This window comes from Lissotriton vulgaris, chromosome 1_1 (genome assembly GCF_964263255.1).
Source record: "Lissotriton vulgaris chromosome 1_1, aLisVul1.2, whole genome shotgun sequence".
Lineage (NCBI taxonomy): Eukaryota > Metazoa > Chordata > Amphibia > Caudata > Salamandridae > Lissotriton > Lissotriton vulgaris.
In genome coordinates, this window is record NC_141685.1 from 774,834,545 (window position 1) to 774,859,986 (window position 25,442).

Consider the following 25,442-nt stretch of genomic DNA (forward strand, 5'->3'; position numbering starts at 1 on the left):
TCCCCGGCTCCTAGTGAACTGGGATCATCATCAGGACATAAACAATGTTTTGCCTGTATGTGCTTTTTCTTTGCAAACGATCCTCACGAGTCTCCTATGATGCTGGGAGAGATTGTGGGGTAGAGGCTGGTGCCTCGATGTCCTGTTATAAAGCATATAACATGGTGGCCATTGGTTCCTTAACCAGCTATGTGATTCCGCTGGAATTGGCTGATATATTAAAATCGCTTGTGGTTCTGCGTTTGAAATAATTTCTTCACGTCGAGACAGTGCTCCTTCACTCGCGATCCGAGCGAAGAACGGGCGGTGTGCTCAATGGCAATCCGCCGGCTTCCCGAAATTGTGGAAGTCTTCCACAATTTCGGGAAGCCGGCGGATTGCCATTGAGCACACCATGTTATATGCTTTATAACAGGACGTCGAGGCAGAATTTGTTGTCTGAACTTGCCATGCAAATATGCTACTGATGCAAGGGACAATTGGCTCCCATGTTCTTTTTGCCTGATATTCTTTACCCTCTTTTTCCTTGCTTTCTTGCCTATTTGTTTCAATCCTTTTGGAGTGTACTTTTGGATAGGTACAGGCTTGTACCCTATCAACGTTTGCATTAGACCTCTCTGATCCCTCTGGGTAACCAACTGATTAAAGGACCAGACAGTCTGCAGGTCACACACACAACATCATATTTGGTGGCACTTAATCAGAGTTATTTGTACCTCCTAATCTTCTGGCCTGTACAGGCCACTAGGAGTTTCTTTTACTGTGTGGGAGCAGACCCTCATACTCTTGCCCCTAGCAGATGCTCTCTAAAACTCATCTGTTCCTGGAAATATATTGATATTAATGCTCTCACCTTCTTCCTTAACCTCACTGCTTTCCCGTCTCTAAATTTCCGCTTTCCCGTCTCTACATGTGAAGGATGTCAGGAGCACCTCAGCTCTAACTATACCTGACCTTCTAAAGCATTAAAGCTACACCTCTTGAAATCTGTGTTATCTTCAGGCAAAAAAACAGGGAGTTTCCTGTGACCTGAGATGTATAGCAGAGTTCAGAATCATTTGCAAAAGCTGATATCCGTGTGCTATCTACAACCCTACAGAAACTGATCTTCCAGTTCTCTACGAAATATTATAGCAGTACTGTTAGAAAGACAAAGAAACTCCACTAGTTAAGTAAAATCTTGCTCCCTGGTTCTCAGAAAGAGTTCTTTCACATCCTCTGTGAATTTTGAAACCCCAAGGCCTTCACCTGATTTAGTGTATTAGCATCAAAGGAAAGCATTAAAGGAGGAGCAATGCGTGTAGAACGAGTAGGTGCACCCAATTTGGATAGTGATGTCACTCTTGTGTTTAAGGTTGATATATGAAGTGAAATATATGGTTTGGGCATTTACAAAGAGATTAGAGGACGCCCTTTTGACAAGCAATCTTTCACATTCACATGTTAATCACACTATGACTATAAGTGGGACTGATTCGGTGATACAGAGGCTAAACGACCAACAGCAACAACTATCTGCAGGGGAACCACAGCATAGGACGAATAGAGCGGGAAGAAGGGATGGTGTGCCAAATAGCACATTTTATGCTAATAGTGACCACCAAATTAATAAAACTTCCCGTCCCTACCTAAAAACCCAAACCTCTATCACAAGTCCTTATTCTGTCAACAGAAATCTAAGGACTCATGCAACGATGAGAGCTATTGATTTCCCCCCATACTAAACCCACAGAAACAGGCCCCTCTATCAATTCAGATACGAAAAGCAGATGTCAGTAGAGGAGTGGTTTATATGACAAAACCTCCTAAGCCTAGGCTTCCAAAAAGACAGAAAATTCAGGGTTGCTCACCAATAAGGCAATAGACTGGATCTGAGAAATTTGGAAATGCTACTTCCTGATCCGCTCTCACATAGTTGATGTCCAGTATATTTAATTACTACAATAAACACATGTCTGCATAAAAATAGCACTGATCAGGGAGATGCTTGCCATGGGCTTAGCCAATCTCGATTTCGCACCACTTCTGCCAATGACTTCGAGATACAGTTTAAACTTAACCCTCTGTTTGTATTTCAGTAGTTTAGGAGAGGGAATTCAATTGACTTGTTAGGCACAAACCATCTCCAGAGGGTAGATTCACCAGATGTCATGTCTCCACTAAAAGAAATAGATTTACTGAGTTTTCTCCCAGATTTGGGCATTCAACTAAAGGGAGGGCAGGGAGTTTAGATGACACCATTGATACAGAATTGGAACCCACAAGGCAGTTTGGGGTCTTAGATTCACAAATGATGAGACTGCCCCCTGCTGTTACTCCTTCCATTGAACCAGGCCCAATTTTGAGCACTGAGCATGCCCCTTCGATTAATGGGAATTTTATAGAACTGTGGGCACTCTCATAAAATCTAAACATAATGTTCCACTATGAGGGGAGTTTATAGACTATATCATATTACTTTTTTCCAAGAAGAGTGATTGATTGATCCCAGCATAGATCTGGTTACTTAACATTTTGTTCAGAGGCCCAACCCTCATCTGCAGGCCGGCCTTAGGTGCGGCTTACTGAGTTGAGTGAAAATGTTATTAATTGTGCAATCCTAAAGGCCGAAGTTTTGACCATTTGACCTGACATTCTAGTGATAAAATAAAATTAGCAATTGATTCTTGGTGTGCTTGTGTATTGTTCGACACCCAAGAAGATAAAGTCACAAACTCTACATAATCCAGAAGAACATTTAACAAAGAATACAGACTGGTGTCGCTTCATCATTGCTGAGGACTTTAATGTTACTTTTGATCCTCCTAACTTTAGGACTGCTAAATGCCTTCTGAGAATACCGAAAGTCCTAAAATTAGGATTTTTCTCAACTTTACTACTACTAAACTGAGAAAATCCTAATTTTAAGACTTTTGGTATTAACAGAAGGCATTTAGGAGTTCTAAAGTTAGGAGTCCTAACTTTACTACTACTAAATTGAGAAAAATCCTAATTTTAAGACTTTCCGTATTCACAGAAGGCATTTAGGAGTCCTAAAGTTAGGAGTCCTAACTTCTGTGAATACCGAAATGAGTAAGTGTCTTCTGTGAATACCAAAATGAGTAAGTGCCTTCTGTGAATACCAAAATGATAGTAAGTTTAGGATTTTGTCTTAAGTTCGTTCTGTGAATCGGGCCCTAAGTTTAGACCTGAATTTAAGACCTGAACTCTGAAGTTAGACTTGTGTTAATCAGGCCCTTAGGCACGGACAGCGGGAGGGGGGCGGGCAGGCACACGGACAGCGGGAGGGCGGCGGGCAGGCACACGGACAGCGGGAGGGGGCGGGCAGGCACACGGCAATCTGTCTAACATATAGAGATTTCATATGAAAGTGGTGTGAGGGGGAGAAAAGTGTTGATTGAGACACTGAAGAGTATCTCCCCTTCCACAAATATTAGTATAGTTTGTTTCACAGTCTCATATTTTCAGAACGAAAACATGTTCGATTATAATTATCAATTGATTCTTGGTGTGCTTGTGTATTGTTCGACACCCAAGAAGATAAAGTCACAAACTCTACATAATCCAGAAGAACATTTAACAAAGAATACAGACTGGTGTCGCTTCATCATTGCTGAGGACTTTAATGTTACTTTTGATCCTCCTAACTTTAGGACTGCTAAATGCCTTCTGAGAATACCGAAAGTCCTAAAATTAGGATTTTTCTCAACTTTACTACTACTAAACTGAGAAAAATCCTAATTTTAAGACTTTTGGTATTAACAGAAGGCATTTAGGAGTTCTAAAGTTAGGAGTCCTAACTTTACTACTACTAAATTGAGAAAAATCCTAATTTTAAGACTTTCCGTATTCACAGAAGGCATTTAGGAGTCCTAAAGTTAGGAGTCCTAACTTCTGTGAATACCGAAATGAGTAAGTGTCTTCTGTGAATACCAAAATGAGTAAGTGCCTTCTGTGAATACCAAAATGATAGTAAGTTTAGGATTTTGTCTTAAGTTCGTTCTGTGAATCGGGCCCTAAGTTTAGACCTGAATTTAAGACCTGAAGTTAGACTTGTGTTAATCAGGCCCTTAGGCACGGACAGCGGGAGGGGGGCGGGCAGGCACACGGACAGCGGGAGGGCGGCGGGCAGGCACACGGACAGCGGGAGGGGGGCGGGCAGGCACACGGCAATCTGTCTAACATATAGAGATTTCATATGAAAAGTGGTGTGAGGGGGAGAAAAGTGTTGATTGAGACACTGAAGAGTATCTCCCCTTCCACAAATATTAGTATAGTTTGTTTCACAGTCTCATATTTTCAGAACGAAAACATGTTCGATTATAATTATCAATAGCAATGTAATTGTGTTTACTCATTCATGTAACACTGCTAACAAGGACCGGTGAAGCCAAAAAGTCCTGCATGTTTTAGGCCTATGTTTGTTGTTTTAAGTCTCATCTTTAATTGCGAAGGCCACACCTCTTTGAAAGGATTCCTAGTTATGCTTCCCTGGCCACGCCGCTTTTTAATAAGCCCCTAACGTTTTCATTCCACTCCAAGCCTTGAATAAAAAAATATTGTTATGGAACCTCTGCAGGTTTGTGCCATATGTACTAAGTCTGTGCGGTTATCATAGATTGCCACCGCGTACCTAACCATCTCATCACTATAATGCGGCAAACCCAGTGGTATCGACTTCATGACAGGTAGTAGCCAATGCTGTATTTACCTTAGGGTGACTACACCCTGTATATATGACCACTTCCTGTGGGAAGTGGGCATAACCCTGACCCTAATAGACTAAGTCTCTCAAACACAAGATGGAGGATTTGGAAAAGTGTGCTCCACATCAGCTGTCCCACCTTAAGGGTGGTGCTGGCTAGGTGTGGGCCTACTTCCTAATCTTACTAAGTTTCCCAACAGTCCTCCTACTGAAAAGTGGTGTCAGGACAGGGGACTTGGCATTTTCCACTATCTGGAGAGGCCTGGGTCACAAGTCGGTATGGCCTTTAAAGCTTCCTGCTCTGGAAGGCAGTTCCTGCTGGGACAAAATGTGAACACCTCTGCCTAGGGCAGGCTTTGTTCCCGGCCTCTGAGGGCGAAGGCTCTCACAACAGGAGGCCAGAAACATGTCTAATGATAGAGGGCTGGCTGAGACCAGTCGGCAACCACACTAGTTGTCAGCAGGTTTTCAGGGGGCACCTCTAAGGTACCCTCTGTGTGTATTCATTAATGCATCCAACACTGGCATCAGTACGGGTTTATTAAGACGAGATGTTTGATACCAAACACCTTGGGGTGCAGTGAAGCCATAATGGAGCTGGGGACTTCGTAATGACGAGTGTCCAGCCCATGTACTCTGGATGGCATCCCTGTTCACTTACAATGTCTAATACTAGACATAGGCATTGCAGGGGCATATCTGCTCAGGCAGATATGTCCACACATGGGATATAGTGCATACTGCCTTCAGGCTGTAAGGCTTGATATGGGGGTGGCTAACCTATATTTCATGTAGGGTCTGTAGGCATGGCACACAGAGCTGTGTGCCATGTTGACTCTTCGTTTTTGTCTGCACCAAAACATGCTCTTGGTGAAGGGTGGGACAATTTGTGCTGCTGCCCTAATGGACCCTCATCAGTCCCAATGCACTAGGCACCAGGGGTACCATTTACAAGGAACTTACAAGGGGGCTGAAGTTGTGCCAATTAGGTAACAATCATATCTTTTAGGGAAAGAGCTCTGGCACTTGGGACCTGGTTAGCAGGGTCACAGTGCACTTTCAATACAAATCACATCAGGTATCAAGCAAAATGGGCATTTTCCTACACGCTTCACGCCCTTTTCTACTCCCTGGCACTTCTTTCAGGACACAAGTTTTTTCAGTACGCAGTGCCTGACATCCTGTAAAAAATGTCACAGGAAATATTTTTAGTTTCAACCAGCCTGATCATCCAGGTTTGCAGATACACAGAGGAACCTGTACTGAACAAAGTTGAGTACAGAGTATTGTTTTATTATAATGTCTGTATTGTGTTTTATTGTACGCTTTTGTGATTGTTTTTAATAGTCGAATAAAGCTTGAAATTGAAATTGAAATTGAGTACAGACTCCATTGTCCATTCAGATTAATTTATTGTCCAAATGTAGATCTGCAAATTGTCCATAGATCACGACCCTTTTTATCTTTCAAACGAGAATGGACTTGCTCAAAACTTGACAAGCCAAACCATAACACTTTGTGTTACATTTCTCCATCACAAACAATTAGATGTCCAAATTGATAAGCCAGCAACTGGATAAAGCCGCAAGCCGCCACAACTGGTACTCTGAATTTTTCAAGTGCTGGGGGTTATGGGGCGAGGATTGTGAAGTGTATTGAGGTGGAAGTCACCTCCCTGTAGGGAAATGAAGAGAGATTTTGGCCCCTGAAGGGAAAGAAGCAATACGCAGGGTCAGAGCTGCAGGCAGAACAAACATCAGGACCTGGAAGGAAGGTGAGTGTACCCATACCTGCAGAGAAAGGAAAACTGTGTTGATGTTAGCATGAGCAAAAGAAGAGAAAGATGGTATTGGTCCATGTAACGAGAGAGAGTGCCTCTCAGCCCCTACCGTAGGCAAAGAGAAGTCTCTGTCCATCTCTGAAGTGAAGGAATGGAGTGGAGGAGCGCCTGAGTGCTTTTAGGAGGAGATGCAAAGAAGGCGTGTGAGTCCCTGCTGGTCTAAAAGAACCTGGTATTATTCTCAGCAGATAACACATTGCGTGGTGCCAGTTCCCGACAGAAATTAAAACGAGAGGGGTGTCAACCTGGATACGGCTCAGTCTACTCTGTTCCCAAACGAGGGCCCCAGCTAGAACATGTCTGGAATGCGGATGGGGCTTGGCTGGTATTAACGTTAACTGCAGTCATTTCTGCAATGGTCTGAATATGTTCTACATGCGGCATACAGGCTTTCATGGCACGGGAGGGGGGCGGGAAGGCACAGGGACAGCGGGAGGGGGGCGGGCAGGCACACGGACAGCGGGAGGGGGGAGGAAACGGCAAGGAGGGCGGGCAGGCACAGTGACAGCGGGAGGGGGCGGGCAGGCACACGGACAGCGGGAGGGGGGCGGGCTGGCACACGGACAGCGGGAGGGGGGAGAATCGGCAAGGAAGGCACTCACATGGACTTCCTCCGGCGGCGGTCGGCCGCAGAATGGCGAAAACAAACACATAAAAAAAACGAAACTCCGCCCACCGCCGCGATGCCGATCGGAGAGGGAAGAAATCGTGGGAACGCCCACGAATCTGGTCCGGCCTTGACGGACAGATCCGGCTTCCAATGGCTAGCCTCCATTTATGGAGCTAGCCAATGGGAGCCGGGGGACGTTCCTATATCCCATATTGTAATCATTAGGATTTCGCCTGCGCGAACTGCTTGCGCAGTAACGCCAGGCGAAACCTAAAAAGGGTTTGAAATGACATGACCACAGCTGTTGTATATTCTATTCATAAAGATCTCTCTTCTTTAGTGGCAGTAGTACAGATTTGGACTATTGCTTAAGATAGTTATTAAATGATCAAACATATGAGCTTGTGTCCCATATTTTGCTCTCTAAAAAATGTTAATTCCTCGACCAATTGCCGTTTTTTCATGTGTCTTGCTTTCCTTAGCTATTAAAGTTTTGGTTGCTTGGAAGCAGCGCTATATTAAAATCTTAAAATGTACGTTCTCCTACAGCTGGTGTCTAATCCATACGTTAGCATCCGCAGTGATGGCAGTCTTCACCTAGAAGGAGTTCGTCTGCAGGACGGCGGGGAGTATATCTGCATGGCCAGTAATGTGGCAGGCAGCCGTAACCGCACCACCACTGTCAACGTGTACGGTAAGTAGCGTGTGCCCATGGGCCCTGCAGCTCAGAATTCAACCTTCACCAGTCGTGTGTGTTCTGACCTGTGATCCACCTAAATCTAGGTGGCACCAACTAATCGAATCCCTAACTGCTCTTTAAATCACTCTTGCCCTTCGAGCACAAGTTCTATTGTTTAGAAAGTGTTTGGAAATGCAGCCAGAACGTGGAAGGAGGTGCAGACGTGTGAGCCTATAAAAATGACCAAAGATACAGTTCCAGTGTTACAGGAAGTAACTTACTATTCTTCCTAATCTTGTTGTTCACATACTTTATGATTACATTCGTAAACTAGAATCTGTGACATATTTACAAACTCTAGATGCACACAACTTTACACTGCAAGGAAGAGATAGATCTGGAGTTGCTATGCTTGAAGATGTAAACAACTTTTTAATAATTCTGTGGATGTGCTCTATAATTATAAGTTAAACTCCCACTCCCATCAGACACATTGTAGACCCCCTATGCCAGAAATTAGGTATCAATTGTTATAAATAGATTAAAAATAGTCAAAAGGATTTGTTAAATGCATGAATTACTCGAAAAGCCATAATATAATTGCGCATATTAGATTCCTATTCGATGTAACTCTCAACAAAGAAGAGCGCCATGGTGCAGCAAAACAATAAAGTGAATTATAGTTTCAAAGCAAAACCTATTATCTCCTTGACATTACCCCCCTTGAAGTCCACTAATCATAACTCACACCCTACTATGCACTTCTCATGACCTTATACATGGGGGACAATTATGATGTCGGTCGGAGTTGCCTCTGACTGACATCATCACGGAATTGCAGAATTACGATGCGCCCACACAGGCTGCAGTCACATACTCCCATTTCGCTATGGGAGCTTGTGCTGCAGCTGTAAACCGGCCTTAGCACAATCTCCCATAGAGAAATGGGAGATTGTCTTCATCCCTGTACCACGTGGCAGGCACCTTAAGACACCTGCCACATGGTGCAGGCATCAACAGGGGGGGAGACAGCCATTACAACGCGGGCTTTACACCGCGCTGCCATTCCGACGCAGCCATCACATGCAAGTCATTACAACGACTTGCGCTGGATGGCGCTATATACTAAGGAATAGTATAATTTAGTATTCCAACACCTTCCCTACTGTTACGTAGGCTGGAGTTGGAATAGTAAATTATACTATCCCTAAATCCAGCACCTACAGCGCAAGTCGTTGTAACGACTTGCATTGTGATAACTGCGTTGTAATGGTAGCGCCGTGTAAACACCGCGTCGTAATAACATACATCCAACATGGGAGCACCATGGGTGCCCCAAACCGGGCCCCCTTTTCTGAATCACAAAGAGAAGGGGGCCATGATAGGCCCCTAAACTCACATTTCAAAAACAGTTTTCCCATGTTGGAAAGCCCGGCATGGAAAGCCTGTGGAAAACCAGGCATCGTAATCCCAATGGCGGAAACGCAATCTATTGAGATTAATGGCCAGTCTCCAATTGGCCAATGGGCTCCTTGAGCCCATCGGAAACCAGCTGGAATGGCTGCACGGTTTCAATTCAGACCACCTACATTGTTATTAGGTGGTCGAAATTGAAACCAATGATGGCGGTCAGAAAGCCTCGGACCTGAGGTTGGAGGCTTTCCGACCGACATTGTATTATGCCACATGATGTCAAACTTGGACAACTCAAATGACATTATCGTTCACCAGTGGAATGACATTATTAATGACATCACAGATGAGGTTACATAGAGCATTACCAGACATCATCAGTGACATTATTGCCATGAAATATTATGATATCACAAAATGGCAAACCATTTTTTGAAGACTCAAGTTACAAGCTTCTATTGTCTCACACTACCCACTACATGTGGTAACTATTTGTCTGAGTTAATTTATGGAGGAATTGAAAATCCTCCACTATAGGGAGGAAACATTAAATATGTCACATCCATACACAATGCTTTCTCTATAACGAATAACATTCAACTGACACTTTCTCCTCCATATTTTAAGTTATTCACTCAAAGTAAAATTCTCAGGTGGCTACGCACTTTAAGTCAGGTCTAAGTTGTTGGCAAACACACAGATGGTCTGGATTGATAGTGGACATTATTTGACCATTGGCCCATACCTAGTCATTGAAACTATGTATTTGCTAAGACAATACACTTTGAGAATGGCCTGAACTGATTAAGTATGTCTGAAGACCACCAATTAGGCATGACCCTAAGCCAACTTGGCACTTAAGGTCATAAGTAGCTCATGGCAGGGGTGCAATAATGGTTCTACAGTGGGCCATGCCAATTGAATTTCAGAGGGTTTATGTTTTGCTCTGAAACCATAAACTGTCCATTACTTTCTTTTAACTGTGGATTTTCAGTGAATTCCTGAGTATTTGTTTTAACAATAAATAAACATTAACAGTTGGATGTTACTGTTTGTGCATGGCCTTTGGGGTTAGGGCAAAGGGCATGCCCATGCTGAACAAAGGGTCTTAGTGTTTGAATGGACCCAGCTGCTTGTGCATTCACCTCACACTGTGCACGGCCATGGGAAGTAGGCTTTAGGTACAGGATATATCTTGCAACAGTGAGGCTCAAGGCTTGGCAACAGACCAAACCACTTGTTCATGCCGTGTCCTCTGGGAGCTGCCCTGGTCCTGTGGGTTTGGAAGCACTTGCATCATAGAGCTTAGAGGCAGGGCATGGGTGGTGGTCAGACCAAACACTCTTCAGTCCATATGCCCTGTCTCTCTGTGAACAGTCTTCAACCATCAGTGCAGTTGGCTCGGGTGCAGGATCTCACCTGCAACAAGGCCCTTGTTCGGTACCAGTGACACCAAAACTGCTGTGCATGGCCTGTTGCCTTATGCAAAGGGCTCTAGGCACAGAGCATGGCTTGTGGCAAGGCGCTGTAATTGCCCCTGTGCCACCGAGCCCTTTGCAACAATAGTTTCAACATTTTACAAAAACCAGAAGAGGGTCCACAAACCTGATGTGGATCTACAAAGCATACAGCACAACCTGTTTTTTTCCTAGGAGAGGGAGTCTTCTCTGGGGGTAAGGTGTTTTTCTCTGACACTTTTATAAGGACACAACCTGTAAAGGCTGCTACAACAAAGATTTTTTTGTGAGACATTCGGATTGCTCGAGTGCACAGAACTCCTCATGGTCCCAAGATCCTACAGACAATATTTTGCCTCTTTCCCCTAGATTCATCCCTTATAACCGTCCTGTGTCTATTTCCCTTTTGCCTCTACTCCTCTAGGTAGCCCACCTACTCTGCCCATTGTCTGCTACTACAATCTCTCATCTCATCTAAAATATGTGATCATTCGCAGAATACATTGGGTTCTCATCATCATCAAAAAACTTTATTTTGCATTTAAAAAAAATGCATAAAAGTACATAGTACAAATAAGATTTCAATAAATTAAGCTAAAAGAACACCATAAGCATACATTCTTTCCTAAAATCCTAAAAAGATAATAAACATCACATAAATGTTATGTCTATATAAAAGATTTACATTTGGCCAGTGATTAACTAAGTTACTAGTTGTTTACGGCTGCACAATAGAAGGAGACTGTTACAAAACACACATAAGGCATCTATAGCTGTTGCATAATGGATAGTGCCGTGAAATGGCTGCGGAGGCAAAATTTCTTTTAAAATCGAATATTAAATCTCTTTCTTTCTTTTACATAATATTGTCCCCCAAAAAATGTGTATAATTGATTGTTTAAAGGTTTTGTCACAAGGACAACAATCCAACTGATTCTGGGAAAAAACATTTGCCGGGGTAGCCCAACATTAATATCACATAATTGATACGGAATCTTGTCAGAATAAATCGATGATGAAAGTAAGATATAAAGATGGTCCAAGTGAAGTAGGAGGAATCGCATTGTAAACAAATACTGTAGCTTTTTCTTTGTATCTGTTCCACCTGACTTGTGCACATTTCTCTAGGAAAATCCTTTTAAAACTCATCTTACTCCAAGATTCGCAGTGCTCCGGTTGAACATAGAGATCCCCCAACCCCACTGATTCGAGGGCACGTCTTGCATATTGTAGCCAAATAACCTTTGAGGCATGCTCCATTTTCATGATGTCCCTCAAGATGGATTGAATTGGGTTCTCCTTTTCAGGTAGCAAAATATAAAATGCTATGTTCTGCAATGGTCACTTTGGCATGGTCTTTGTCACACTTCCAAATGCAGAACACGGTAGTGACCTTACTGACTGACACTCATTCTCCCCTAACATGCCATGATGTCACCTATGTGCACGGTGAATGTTCTGCATTGCTGTTTCCATTGTACATTTTAATATTATATCTAAACATTATACTAAGACTATTTGGCAAGACAGGAAACAAGTCTGCGTAGAGAGGAGAGTGTCAGTGCCAGGTTCAACTTCTGTATCACTCAGCTTTCCAAATCCCACTGTAGCTGTGAGTAAAAATAACTCTGGAGCCTATTCAATTTCTAACAAAAAACATGTTTAGTTAGCAAGTTGTTTTGCAATGTCAATATTTTAAGATGTAGGATTTCGGTTTGGGAAAACATTGGGTAAAGTCCAAGGCAGAAGCCCTCTCGATGGAACTTTGAACCATGTGCATGTGCCCGGTGATCTGTACTCTTAAAGTATGTGTACATTGGAACCAGATTTGAAAACTGGAACATTCATGTTCCTACAGAAATTGTCTATTTCGACTTAACTCTAAGACTAATAGCTTTTACAGATCAACTTAAATCATCCAACAGATGCTCAAGTGGGAGTTTAATCGGTGCCAGCAGCCAAGTGCTGTGTCAGCATAATTAATAAAAAGGAACATAGAATAGACTACTAAAATATTCTACTATAAATTATGACTCAAGCCTATTAAAACATATTGTTTGAAACCTTGCATAAAAAGTCATGTTTCCTGGCTGGTCATGAAACTGCAGGTTTAGAATGTGCATTAATGTTTGTTGAAGGTCAACAAGCGTTTTTTCTCTGTCGAGAGAATCTCTCTCATGAGAATGAGTTAACTGACACAACGGAAAACAAGCATTTGTAATGCAATAGGTCTCGCAATAATTAAATGGAGAGCTATTGGCTTTGCAAAGGGGAAAGCAATGCGGCGTCCGCCTGGCTTTGTTTTGGAATGTATTGACTCTTGTAGCAATCGCGGCACGCCGCGCCTTAGCTTTAGATGTTAAACACTAAAGCGTGGTGTGTTGCCATTGCTATAAAAGTTACTAAATAGAAAGAAAGTTTGCAGCCAACTATTTTTTTTTCTATTTATTTACTATTGTAGCAACCTGGCCTGACAGTGCAGTCTGAACTGTTCCCATTGGGCACAGGGTCAAGACTGATTTGCATATGGCTAGGTTCAAACTGGAAGGGCTTGGTGAGCAAAAAAAACGTTGGATTTAGGCCCAGATCTCTGTACTGGGGTGAATGTATGACATTGTTCTGCATTCTGTCCATCAATTGTTCTTTTTGCATTTGAAGGATAAACCAGCACGACTTAAATGATTCCTACATAGTTTACTTCATGTAAATATTTCTTCTGAGGATCTCAAAATCTGGCTTTGGAGCCCCATCCCCACTATGCACTCTGAAGCGTTAACATGCACTATCCACCAATCAGAAGAGCGCTATGTGCAAAGTCCTGAGGATCTTGAAAGAGTCAAGAGGAGAGGATAAGGAATCTGTAGAAAGATGAAAGAAACGACAGAAAAAGAAACAAAAACCATAAGTCGAAGATCAGATGCTCTCATGCCCAAACTGAAGCACACCGCTGCGGACAGGCTGATGCAGCTCAAGTACCTTCTCACATGAACTCATAGTGCAACCAAACATGAGACCAAACCAAGGCGGCCATAGTACAAAACCAATTCCCAGACAGAAGCCTCCACCATGTGAGGACAGTGCGCCACAAAACCTGTGCTTTTCTTAGTACACCTCAATTTGATTAGCTCAGTTAACTAGTATTTGGCAGAAAAGTATACTTCTTGAAAATCTACCAAAGGAACAATTAAAGAAAAATAAGCTACCTTTAGCTAACCTATGCACCATTTGGTGTATCGTCTAAAATCAGTCTTGACCATAGCTTAAAGACAGACCTGCTGAGAAGGCCCAGCGAGCGGCTAAATTAGCACATTAACGACTTGGGTGACCAACATGCCAAAGGCTGCACATAAACAGAACCAGCTGCTGTTCGAACCTGATGCATCTGTAGGATACTCAGTGGATACCTGAAATGAAATTCTCAAACGGAGGGCTTTGAGCAGCTTCGCCTAGGAGCAGAGCCTACAAACAGTGGATGGAGAATTAGAAGACTATACTCAGCATGATATCCTAGAAGCCAATGACTCCTGGGCCATGAATGAATGAAGGTTGTTTATATAGGGCGCAGCTACTCCAATGGAGTCTCGACGCTTAAGCATCAATAGCAAAAATCAAGAACAGAACCTAGCCAGTGTCCACGATACCCTAACTACAGAAGAGGCATGTTTTAAGTGCTTTTTTAAAACGGACTTCCGCGCTCTTTAATCTCAGATGTCTCGGCAGGTAGATTCATAGGCCCGCGGGCAGGACCATAAAGAAGAAACCCCATCTATGCTGCTTTCTACAGCGGGGTACTGTTGACAGCCAGCCTGACTGGAGCGCTGCATTCTCCCCTGTCGTGGAGGGCTTTGTGTGTCAAGATTAACAATTTAAACATTACTCGCTTGCACAATGGAAACCAATTAAGTTTCTCTCGAAAAAGCGATACAGGTGTGTGCTTTGGTAGCATGTACAGTAGGCCAACCATCAAAATCTAAGGCAAACCGCCACATTTTGCAAAAGCTGTAGACGCTGCATTAAATATTCTGGAATGCCCTGGTACAAAACTGACATAATTCAGCCATGAAAGGATCAACACCCTAACCACTGTGACCTGTGCTTCCTGAGGGATCAGATGCAAAACTTCCTGACAGCCGAAGAATCCAGAGACAAGCATTAATCAAGGATGAGACACGGGCATAAAAGCATCGCTTCGAAGCAAACAGAGCACCTAGGTTTCTTGCCATCACTTTTCACAGCATTGGTCAGCAGTAAACGTTCTTCATCCCTTCTACCGGTAGGTTTCACGGCTTCTTGTCATGCCCAAACGACCAATCGGAAGGTAGCTGCTCAAAGGGAACATACCAACATCCTTCGCTCTCAAGGATGACTCTGAAAGGTCAGCTTCCCTGCTATTCATAGCACTTGCGAGTCAATATGTAAAACTCTGCAGCCACTTCCATACTGAGGAAAAAAGACTGTTTGGGATACTCAACAAACGCCCACTGCAAGTACAGAAGAGGTGGAAAGATTCACGTGTTCTACAATACAGAAAGGCCTCTGAAGGCTAGGTGCCTGCGCTGACTGGTATGGTTCCAAAACCCTGGTTCTTCCACTTCTGGGCTGAAACCCATGAGTGTGGTGGTCTGGGTGGCCCCAGCGCCTATGAGGTCACTTCCGGCATGTCCGTAGATACGAGGAGGCTCCCAGGGGCAGCCGCCATTACTGACCTGACACACTCATGTTAAATACCTCATTCTGGTCCATTTGGCCACCTGAAGCACCGGAAGCTCTAAAATTCAAGAGCCCATTTGGAATTCAGAAAATTAATGGCACAGGGGAGGGCCTCTGATTGGGGCTAATGAATACAGTGTAGTTGCTGTGACCAAGACGTGACTGTAGAGAGAGGGACAGGATTCTAGCGCCAGCAGGGAAGAAGGAAAGGCAAAATCAAGAGATGTGCTACTCCCGCCAGAAATGCAAAGAGGACGTTAAGAAAAACACAATCAATAGCAGAGGGAGGGGTGTATTCGGCATCCTATCAAACAGAGCGGGTCGATGGCCCACGGAGTAAAGAATGACAAGAAGCACACAAGCCGTCAGCGGTTCTTCATTTAGTTGCTTCCCTGTGAAAATGGATCCAAAAAGAAAACAATCCCACAAGTAGTGCGCGCGAGCACGCCACAGCAAGACATGTGCTTTCAATTATCGCGCCCGTGTCTGGGCACGATAATTGAAACCACATGACGGCCGGTGCCCGTAACAGACACCAATAGGCCATGGGCAGAGCAATGCACCCGCCTTTGGCCAATTGTGTGCTGTCTTTTATAAAAACGGTACAAAAGGGGGTGGTAATGGACGGAGCATCTGAACCAATCAAACACTCACACCCAGTCAAAAGATCTGGGTTTAATCCATCACCGTTCTTTATCCCACTCTGCCACCCCAGTTCAGACATGGCTATTTGCAAATCAGTCTGACCCTGTGCCTCATGGGAACAGTCCAGCCCGAAACTTCCAAGCCATGTCTTCCCTGGACCGGAAACAAGTTTTCGAGGACTGGTTTCTGGCATTCCAGCCGTCTTCAGTCCGGCTTGCTTGAATCCAGTGGCAAAGACGGCTGGAATGCCAGAAACCGGTCCTCGGTAGCTTGTTTCCGGTCCAGGGAAGGCATGGCTTGGCAGTTCGGGCTGGACTGTTCCCATGAGGCACAGGGTCAGACTGATTTGCATATGGCCATGTCTGAACTGGGGTGGTGTGGAGTGCAAAAAAACGATGGATTTAGGCCCAGATCTCTGTACTGGGATGAATGTATGACATTGTTCTACATTCCGTCCATCACCTGTAATTTTTGCATTTGTCACCCCGAGTGGGATGGGTATGCTCAGACGTGAGTCCCATGCACTCCACACCACTGGAGTCAAGCAAGCCGGGCTGAAGATGGCTGGAATGCCAGAAACAGGTCCTCGGTAGATTGTTTCCGGTCCAGGGAAGGCATGGATTGGCAGTTCGGGCTGGACTGTTCCCATGAGGCACAGGGTCAGACTGATTTGCATATGGCCATGTCTGAACTGGGGTGGTGTGGAGTGCAAAAAAACGATGGATTTAGGCCCAGATCTCTGTACTGGGATGAATGTATGACATTGTTCTACATTCCGTCCGTCACCTGTAATTTTTGCATTTGTCACCCGGAGTGGGATGGGTATGCTCAGACGTGAGTCCCATGCACTCCACACCACTGGATTCAAGCAAGCCGGGCTGAAGATGGCTGGAATGCCAGAAACAGGTCCTCGGTAGCTTGTTTCCGGTCCAGGGAAGGCATGGATTGGCAGTTCGGGCTGGACTGTTCCCATGAGGCACAGGGTCAGACTGATTTGCATATGGCCATGTCTGAACTGGGGTGGTGTGGAGTGCAAAAAAACGCCGGATTTAGGCCCAGATCTCTGTACTGGGGTGAATGTATGACATTGTTCTGCATTCTGTCAATCACCTGTGGTTTTTGCATTTGTCACCCCGAGTGGGATGGGTATGCTCAGACGTGAGTCCCATGCACTCCACACCACTGGATTCAAGCAAGCCGGGCTGAAGACGGCTGGAATGCCAGAAACCGGTCAGCGGAAGCTTGTTTCCGGTCCAGGGAAGGCTTGGCTTGGCAGTTCGGGCTGGACTGTTCCCATGAGGCACAGGGTCAGACTGATTTGCATATGGCCATGTCTGAACTGGGGTGGTGTGGAGTGCAAAAAAATGAGGGATTTAGGCCCAGATCTCTGTACTGGGGTGAATGTATGACATTGTTCTGCATTCTGTCCATCACCTGTGTTTTTTGTCTTTTATAAAAAGACACATGCAAAGGCCAATAGCGGGCCACAAAAGGAAAAGCACACGCAAGAGTGTGTACGATTCCTAGGTACTTTTTCAAAAGCCCTCTCAAGAGGTCTCTCGCTGCGCGCGCAGTGCTGCGTACTGCAAAGCAGGCGAGAGATCTAAAAAGGATAAGGAAGCCCATTGCAAAGAGAGAAGGGACCTGGTCTCCTTAATCGGTGTTCACAGTGCAACAGATGAAAATGATATCACAACTTCAGCCACATAGAACTTCGGGCATAGTTACAAGCCCTTAACTCCACCGGAGTGTCACTTTTTCTGATGCTCCAGTGGCACTACGCTCAACTCCATATTGACAAGGTGCATTAAGCTACTTCCTGTGGCCTAATGCCACCTTGTAAATATGCACCTTACCGCAGCAGTCCGCTGCGGCAAAGGGGTGGACAATGGGTTTTGCAGTGGGTGTTCTGCCGCAACACTCATTGCTTTTTGACGCTGCCCCATATTTACAAGGCTGGGGCAGTGCCAAAAACTAAGACCATGGAATACCTGGTCTTCGGATTGTGATACTAGGAGAAATCATTAATTTCTTCTCGTATTTTACTCATTCTATGTGTGCTGCATTCTGCAACACACATAGAAAGGCCACATTGCCATTAAAGATTGTTTGTGTGCAGGAACTTGGCCCTTCCTGCACATAAACAACCACCCCTGTAGCACAGGCACCCTTGCAACAGTCGCTAGGCAACTTTATTAGCGCCAGCACGAGGTGAAATGCAGGGGTGCACCGTATTTTTGCAACACCGCTCTCTGACATTCTATTGTTAATATCCCCTATCCATTATGGCTGTCAGGAAAGAGCAAGGCCGGCTTTTGAGCTGTGGCGCTCAGTGCGACAGTCTTGCTTTTATTCGTCCCCTCCACATGACAAGGAAATCCGTGCAATTTGCTTTCACCCAATAACTATGTGTTTTTAGATTCCTTCTTCATGAATACCATAGCTACCACTCTCCAACAGTGCACCTCATCTCTCCATAGCCTGTCTCTGACATACATTTAATTGTTTTATAGTGCTACTCATAATTCACTCACACTCCTTTGATCGCATGGTACACATGTTTTGCAACAGGCACATTAATCCTCTGTGCTACTTTATGATGAGTCAAAACTTCCACTAGACAAAATTCCGAAGGCTCACTGGTAGGAACATTAATCACTAGAGTTATGTTGACATTTTTATTGTCGCCTAAAAACTGCTGGACCCACAGAGTTCACAAGTTTTTTTTTTCTGGGAGGAATGTGAACAGTGTGAAAAACTGCTCAATGAAAAATAGAAAGGGGATGCCTGGAGTACTTGAATTATTCACAGTGACTGGTAATTACATTGGCCACATTCCATTCTATCGTGTTTGATTGCCCGAAGTGTGATGGGTGTGCATGTGTCCAGGTCGGGTTCTTATGCTCACTTTGCCGTAGGAGTCATGCTGCAGCTAGCCGATAGGACCAGAGTAGGCAGAAGCTGGTCTTGCATTCTGAGATATTTCCTTGGTTGTCCTGTGGGTCAGAGCAGTACCCTATCAACAGGTGTTTCTGGGAGTCCCTGCATGCAAGTAGAACGGAAGAAGGGACATCCATCATCTCAGCCAGTGCACCTGGGAAAACCTTGAAAAGTAGAAGTGAGTGAGCTTATGTCTGAAGGACCCCGCAGCTTACCTACTTTGAGGATAAGGCCCATTTCTATGTATCTGATGCAAACAGTTGAAAATGAGTGGGGCTACCTTGAGGCCATGCTGGCACAGGGCCGGGCCTAGGACTTTTGGGACCCGGGCAGAAAGGGAAAGAGTGGGGCCCTTCTAATTTACATAAAGTGTGAAATCACTGGAAATTACATCACAGGAAGTCCCATCAATCGACTATCATTGAGCAGCTTTGCAAGAAGCAATTTTCTTGATGTGCATAACAGTAAAACAGTAAAACATAAATATTAAAACGAATAAAACAAGTATACATATTTTTAAGTTCGATACATGGAAAAACTTTCTATCCATCCTGCCTCTCAGTTGTCATGTTAGCAAATGCTGGCCACCTTTGCATAGTGGTTGTTCCAAGAGTCAGTGCTGTGGCATACCACGGGGATGGGCGGCCCCAGGGTTCCCAGCTAATATATTTGTTTTGCACCACCTATTGATTATTCTGCTTGCCTACATCAATCCCTTGGCAAGCAAAAAAAGTTGAAAATTTGGCATCCAGCATGAGCTTGCAGTAGGATCCAGGACAAACATATAAAATGAAGAACAATTCTGCACCCTGCCACTCTACTTTGGTAGGCCTCAGAGCACTGGACCATAGCTGTGAGGAGCAGGCGAGAGGATGACTCACTTGGGCCTCGCAGAACTGGTTCATGCTACGTTGCGCAAGTGAGCAGGAACAGTGGTGTAGCAATGCTGCCATGCACCATCGTGAAAGCAAGGTAAATTGTTCATTCCCACTACCCTGTGGTCACTGACTGGACAGTAAAAGACATCCATAAGTTGTGTGAATTGGGCCCATAACTCCTCTAGACCAAGGTCCCATTGCACTTCCTACACTATTGCTCGGGACGCCCTTCAGAGGGTGCCTCTTGCCCGGGGCATGGAATCCAGGAACTGTGCTGCAAAGCCCAGCGTAGCAGACTCCCTCATTTGGGCCTGCCAGGACTGGACTATGGTTGCGAGGCCTAGGGGAGGATGGGCCTTGTCTGAACTCTGCAGCTCTGGATTGTGGCTGTGCCGTGCATCGGAGAAGGAACCAGTGGCACAGTAGTAATGTAGCGATCAGCCCTGATGCAAGAAAATGATGCCAGACAGTAAAACACAGCCTTACATTGGGTGCATTAGGTCCCTAACATCCTTGAGCCCTGGTACAACTGCACCTGCTGCACTATTGTTAACTACACCCACTGATAGAGGACCCATGGGCCTCACAACCATGGTGTCCGCTGCTGCTAAGCTCATGGGTGGGTGCCTCCTCTCCTGAGTGTCCAACCATGGCTGTGAGGGCCAGGGAAGTGAGGACCTCTTCCCGGCCTCACAGCTCTGGAACATGGCTGTGAACACCTTAAAAGAAAGAGAAGAACCACAGCAATGGTGCTATGGTGCAAAGAACACGTGTATCCTCAACCTCATCCACTGGCTGCCCAGTACAGTTAAGCCATAATTTGGGAAGATTTGGACTTTTTCTATCTCTGAGACTGGTGTCACTGCACCTGCTGAACTACCAATTGCTATGCCCCTGGCATAGACCCATGCGCAGGGCCAGGGTAAAGTGTTTTGAAACGAATACAATTGGGCCCACGGGTGGAGTCCCATACGAGGCACCCTACTCTCCTGAGTCTATCAGTCATGGTGTAGAATTGGGAGAGGTAGCATACTACCCATGGGTCTGACAGAACTCAACCATGGCTGCAAGGCTCATGGAAGAGGGACCCTTCACAAGGTCTATCATTGCTCTACCATGGCTACGAGGTGTATGGTAGGGGCCTCCAATATCTTAGGCCTCGCATCATGGTCTTGTGATGCAAGACCAAGGAGAATGGAGACCCAGAATAGGGAATCCCTCTTCCATGTACCTTGCAGCAATAGTGTAGCACTGTAAGCCAAGGGAATGGGAGTTCCCTCCTCTTAACTACTCCACTATGATCCAGAGCTGCGGGCGCAGGGGAGGTTGGTCCCATGCCTTTGGCCTCAAAGCTGTGGTCTAGTGCTGCAAGGCCCATTGGATGTGGCCTATTGCCCTGGGCATCACATCCATGGTATGGTGCTGCATGGCCCAGAAGAGGAGAGTCCCCTTCTCTAGGCCTCGCAGCCTTGGTCTCCAGACATTGCTGTGAGGACCAAGTAGGGTGACTAATTTTCTATTATCACTTCACAGGACAATTTGTGCCTTTGAAGACACACTGCATGTGTGGAGACACATTGCGGGTGCAGAGGCATCAGAAGCTGTGTCTTGGGGAACAGGAGAACTATGAGTCACATAGTGGATTTGGTGAATTTTAGTCTAAATCCCTCCTTTTAAAAAAAGCCAAATATAACCCAGCTGGAGATTGAGTTCATCAAGCCTGACGACTCTTCACACTATTTTTAAGTTCTAATCCCTTTCTAATCCTGGATTAAGCCTTGACTGTTCGCCAATGCAAACTGTGAGCAACAAGTTTAGAAAATGAACTCTGGTACCTAAATGGAATGAAATATTCTTAAGCTTTGAAACACCAGTGGTAAATATCAGTATCTACCATGCATACAGTCCAGTAAGTACCTTATGTCACTGGATATGGTCCAGTGGGTATGCTTTGGCCATGGATATGTGTCACCTAATGTCAGCTAAAATTGTGTTTTAATGCTGGGAAGTCCATAACAAAGTGGCAATTCCCTCAGAGGGGCAGTGTCTTCATCTTGTTAACAGAATCACTGACACCCCAGTTGTGGTCTGGTAGACTAAATTGAAATGTGAATCCAGGACATAGAGTTTTTAATCCCGGCCTCCCATTTGGTCAAATTGTGTGCTCTTGAGCAAACACTTTTCTGAACTTATTGTACTGCTGTTCCTTTCCTGGCAAGATTGGGAGTATTTGGATTCAATGTAAAAACTATTAGTCAGTGTGATTTAAAAAAAAAGGCAGAATATCACCTTAGACAATAGAGGGTGCCCAGTCACATAGTATAGTCACGTAAATGCAATATAGTAGTACATATATAGCCTTTTGCCCAATTAGGAGTGCATTGCAGTCCTGAGTCTACTAATGTAACCAACTGTTTGATCCTGGATAAACAATTCTTTCCCTGTGCCTCATCCATTGATTTGACAATATGCCAGCACTTTGAAACAGACTTCATGAATGATATTAAGAGGGTACTCCCTGGACAGGTCCTGAGCATGTGTAGAGGAGGGTAGAAGATGGAGCTTAAGGTCAGAGTTGCCGACTTTGGAACTGATGAATCAGGCTCGAGTCTGGTCTTGGTCCAACATCCTTTTATCCTGGGCAAATCACTTAATCTCTCCTTATATAAAAAAGGAATATGTCCTTATGAAATGTAATTGGTGCTCATGTAAAGCACTCGATTACCTTTGGGTTGAGTTTGCTCTATATCAATTCTGCAGGAAAAAATGGGTTTCATTTACTTGTTCAAAGCTATTTGCATCTAAATAAGGGATGGTGCTCCTGGTCCCACAAGGAGCATGACCCCCTCCTGTGCTGCAACTCCTTCCTTTCTGCCACTGACAAGCATCTCTTTCACAGCTCATCAGGGCTGAAAGAGAGTTGCTTGTCTTTTTAAATGCTTAAAACTGCCAGGCGCCAAAATGCGGGATAATGGGCATCACGTTTTGCCTTCGAGTAGGAAGTGGTCTGGATCTTCATTCATAGGCCAAACCTGCCAAATGCAGACAGGCTTCACAGCTACGTCTAGGGCTTCAAGGCCCAGGGGAAAAGGGGCCTCCCCTCGGGGTTTAGCAGCCACAGTGGAAGTGGGCCTCTTCCCATATTCCTCGCAGCACTACGTATGCCTGTGAGGCCCAGAGGAGAGACAGACATCCCTTCCCTGGGCCTCGCAGTGCTGCACCATAGGTGTGAGGCCTAAGAACGGGAACACTTTTGCGAGGCCCCATATTGGTGGGCTGAGCGTGGGGCCCTGGGCAGCTACCATGCTGCCCATGCCTAGCGTCTGCTCTACCTGACAATTCACAAAGGCAGCTCAGCAATACTGGGTGGTGTAACACGTCATATCCTGAATAAAGGATTTAGGACAACTGTGGCAGCTCAGAACCTCGCTACAATAGATGACAGAAGCATCTCTTACCACTCAAATGTATATTGATGCCTCCTAGCAGGAAGTCCTGAAGTAGGTTGCAAGTTTTCTTTCCCGTTGACCCTTCAGAGAGGGCAGCACATGTTGCTTTCTATTAACACAGTTAGAAATATAGTCACCACTAACCTCATGCCTCTAAAAGAGTTTATCTAATGTGTACTTTGATAACAGTTGTATGTACTATTGTGAAAGAGGGTTATGTCACATTGAAATAAACAACAAACTGATGGAAGGAATTCTTGAATTCATCTCAGCCACTGGTAGTGACTCGGGGTTGTATTCTATTCCATTGATTTTTTCCCTCTGTGCCTCTCCAGACAGATATGCAAAAGAGACATGGTCCAGTAGGAGCATTCTAGACTGAACTGCAGCCTAGGTGGCCTTTTGTCAGGAATGGGTGCAACCCCAGACCGGTTGTGGCCATCAGTGAAGTGCAACTTATTGTATGTATAACCACATTGACCCAGAGTTTGTCTAGGTGTAAGGGAACTGGAGGCATGGGGTTCTAGGAGCTAGCGGCCTCCAATATAACTGTTTAAGTCACAAAAGAGCTGCTCCTAGCGGAAAAATCAAAACAAAAGTGAGCTAAGTGTAAATGTTCCTAAATTTAAAATATTGGCATCTTACAAAAAGTGTAAGACTGGTCTCACACACCACCTGGTGTCATGCTTCATCATTGACCAGTCCCAGCCCTCAAAAAACTCGGTTTGATGGAGGGCGGGCATACACCTGACGACAGGGATGCACTTCTAAGCTAAGTGGGGGCCCAAAGAAAACGTGAGTTAAAAATCCATTGTAGGCGTCATATTATTTGTAATATTGCTGGCGCCTATATGATATACTAAAAAACGTGGTGGGTGTGTTGGGGTATTAATTGTCCCCACACCGATTCTAGGAGGTCGACATGTTTCTGCCAAATGGCCCGTGTGGGTCCGCAGCATTCATCAGGACCTATGTGTGACTAAGGGTCGGGCTCCACCCAGTCCAAACTGTAGTTGGAGGGTTTCCACTGTGTGGGCAGATGGTGATTATGCTCCACTATAAGGTGGCCTTGGTAGTAGTAGCCCTAAAAATTGGAACTCATTGCTCCATAGGAGGGTGAAAGGCCAGGGATCCTTTTGATACGAGGTGTGTATTAGGATAGTCTCCGCTGCTCCACCTATACGTCCTTCTCCTCTCCTCGATGTCCGCAACTTTGTCCCATGACACAGCAAGAAAGGGACCTATGTCTCGGGATTCAAATCACACCTATGATATTTCACTTAAAAAACAAATAAGTGATAAGTAGAATGCCTGAATTCATCTCAGTTACTGGCAATTACTTAGGACCACATTCCAGTACATTATTGTTTGCACATTGTACCACTTAAGACAGAAACCAACCATATCCTAATCATATTTAGTCCTCCTTCATTGGGAACAGCCCAAACAGCTAGCCTGTTTCCCCTAAACGGGAATACAAACAACCTTAGACTGGTTTAGTCTTTTTGGGTCTTATCAGTGAAATGCAGATTGATTGAATCATGAAATCAGAAGCATCACTGATGTTACACTAAAGTATCCCAGATTCAAACTTGAATGATGAAATACCTTTGATAAAGAAAATGGTTGCTTATGATGGTGACCTGCTCATTCTATAGAAATAGAACTGCATGAAAAAAAGGAGATCTTATATCTTGTTTTGTTCATAAATTTGTTGCCCTTATTTAGTAGGCCAAAGCATGTATCCTATTTTTAATTTTTAAGTCTTTGCATTTTTAAACACAGCTCATGCAGTCTTTATTTCTATCAATCATGTTCTCGGATCATGTTTCGGGTACTTATTATAATATTTATATTTCATCCGCTACAACAGATGACCTATAACCTTTATTTTTTTTTTTAAAGTATTATTTGGTATAGGATAAGATCAGGTTCTGAAAGCTCAGTTCCAACCTAGCCCCTTCTTTTCACTGTGAATTTTGTGAGAAGGATAGTTGACCTGTTTAGGAGATGAGAAACCAAGACCGTAAAAAAAAAGATTGCTATTGGTCTTCCTCAGACAATAATTTTGTAACTCTGTGTAGTATGGTTTCTTCCATAGGCAAAGCATGGACTT

General features: G+C 44.6%; 1 protein-coding gene across 1 annotated transcript in view; it reads left to right on the plus strand.

Annotated features, from left to right (window-relative positions):
- HMCN1 (hemicentin 1) overlaps nucleotides 1-25,442 on the plus strand; it is a 1,183,532-nt gene that overhangs the window by 495,800 nt on the left and 662,290 nt on the right. The window contains exon 19 of the mRNA XM_086956029.1: nucleotides 7,705-7,849. Coding sequence (XP_086812155.1) covers nucleotides 7,705-7,849 — 145 coding nt within the window. The remainder of the gene's footprint in view (nucleotides 1-7,704; nucleotides 7,850-25,442) is intronic.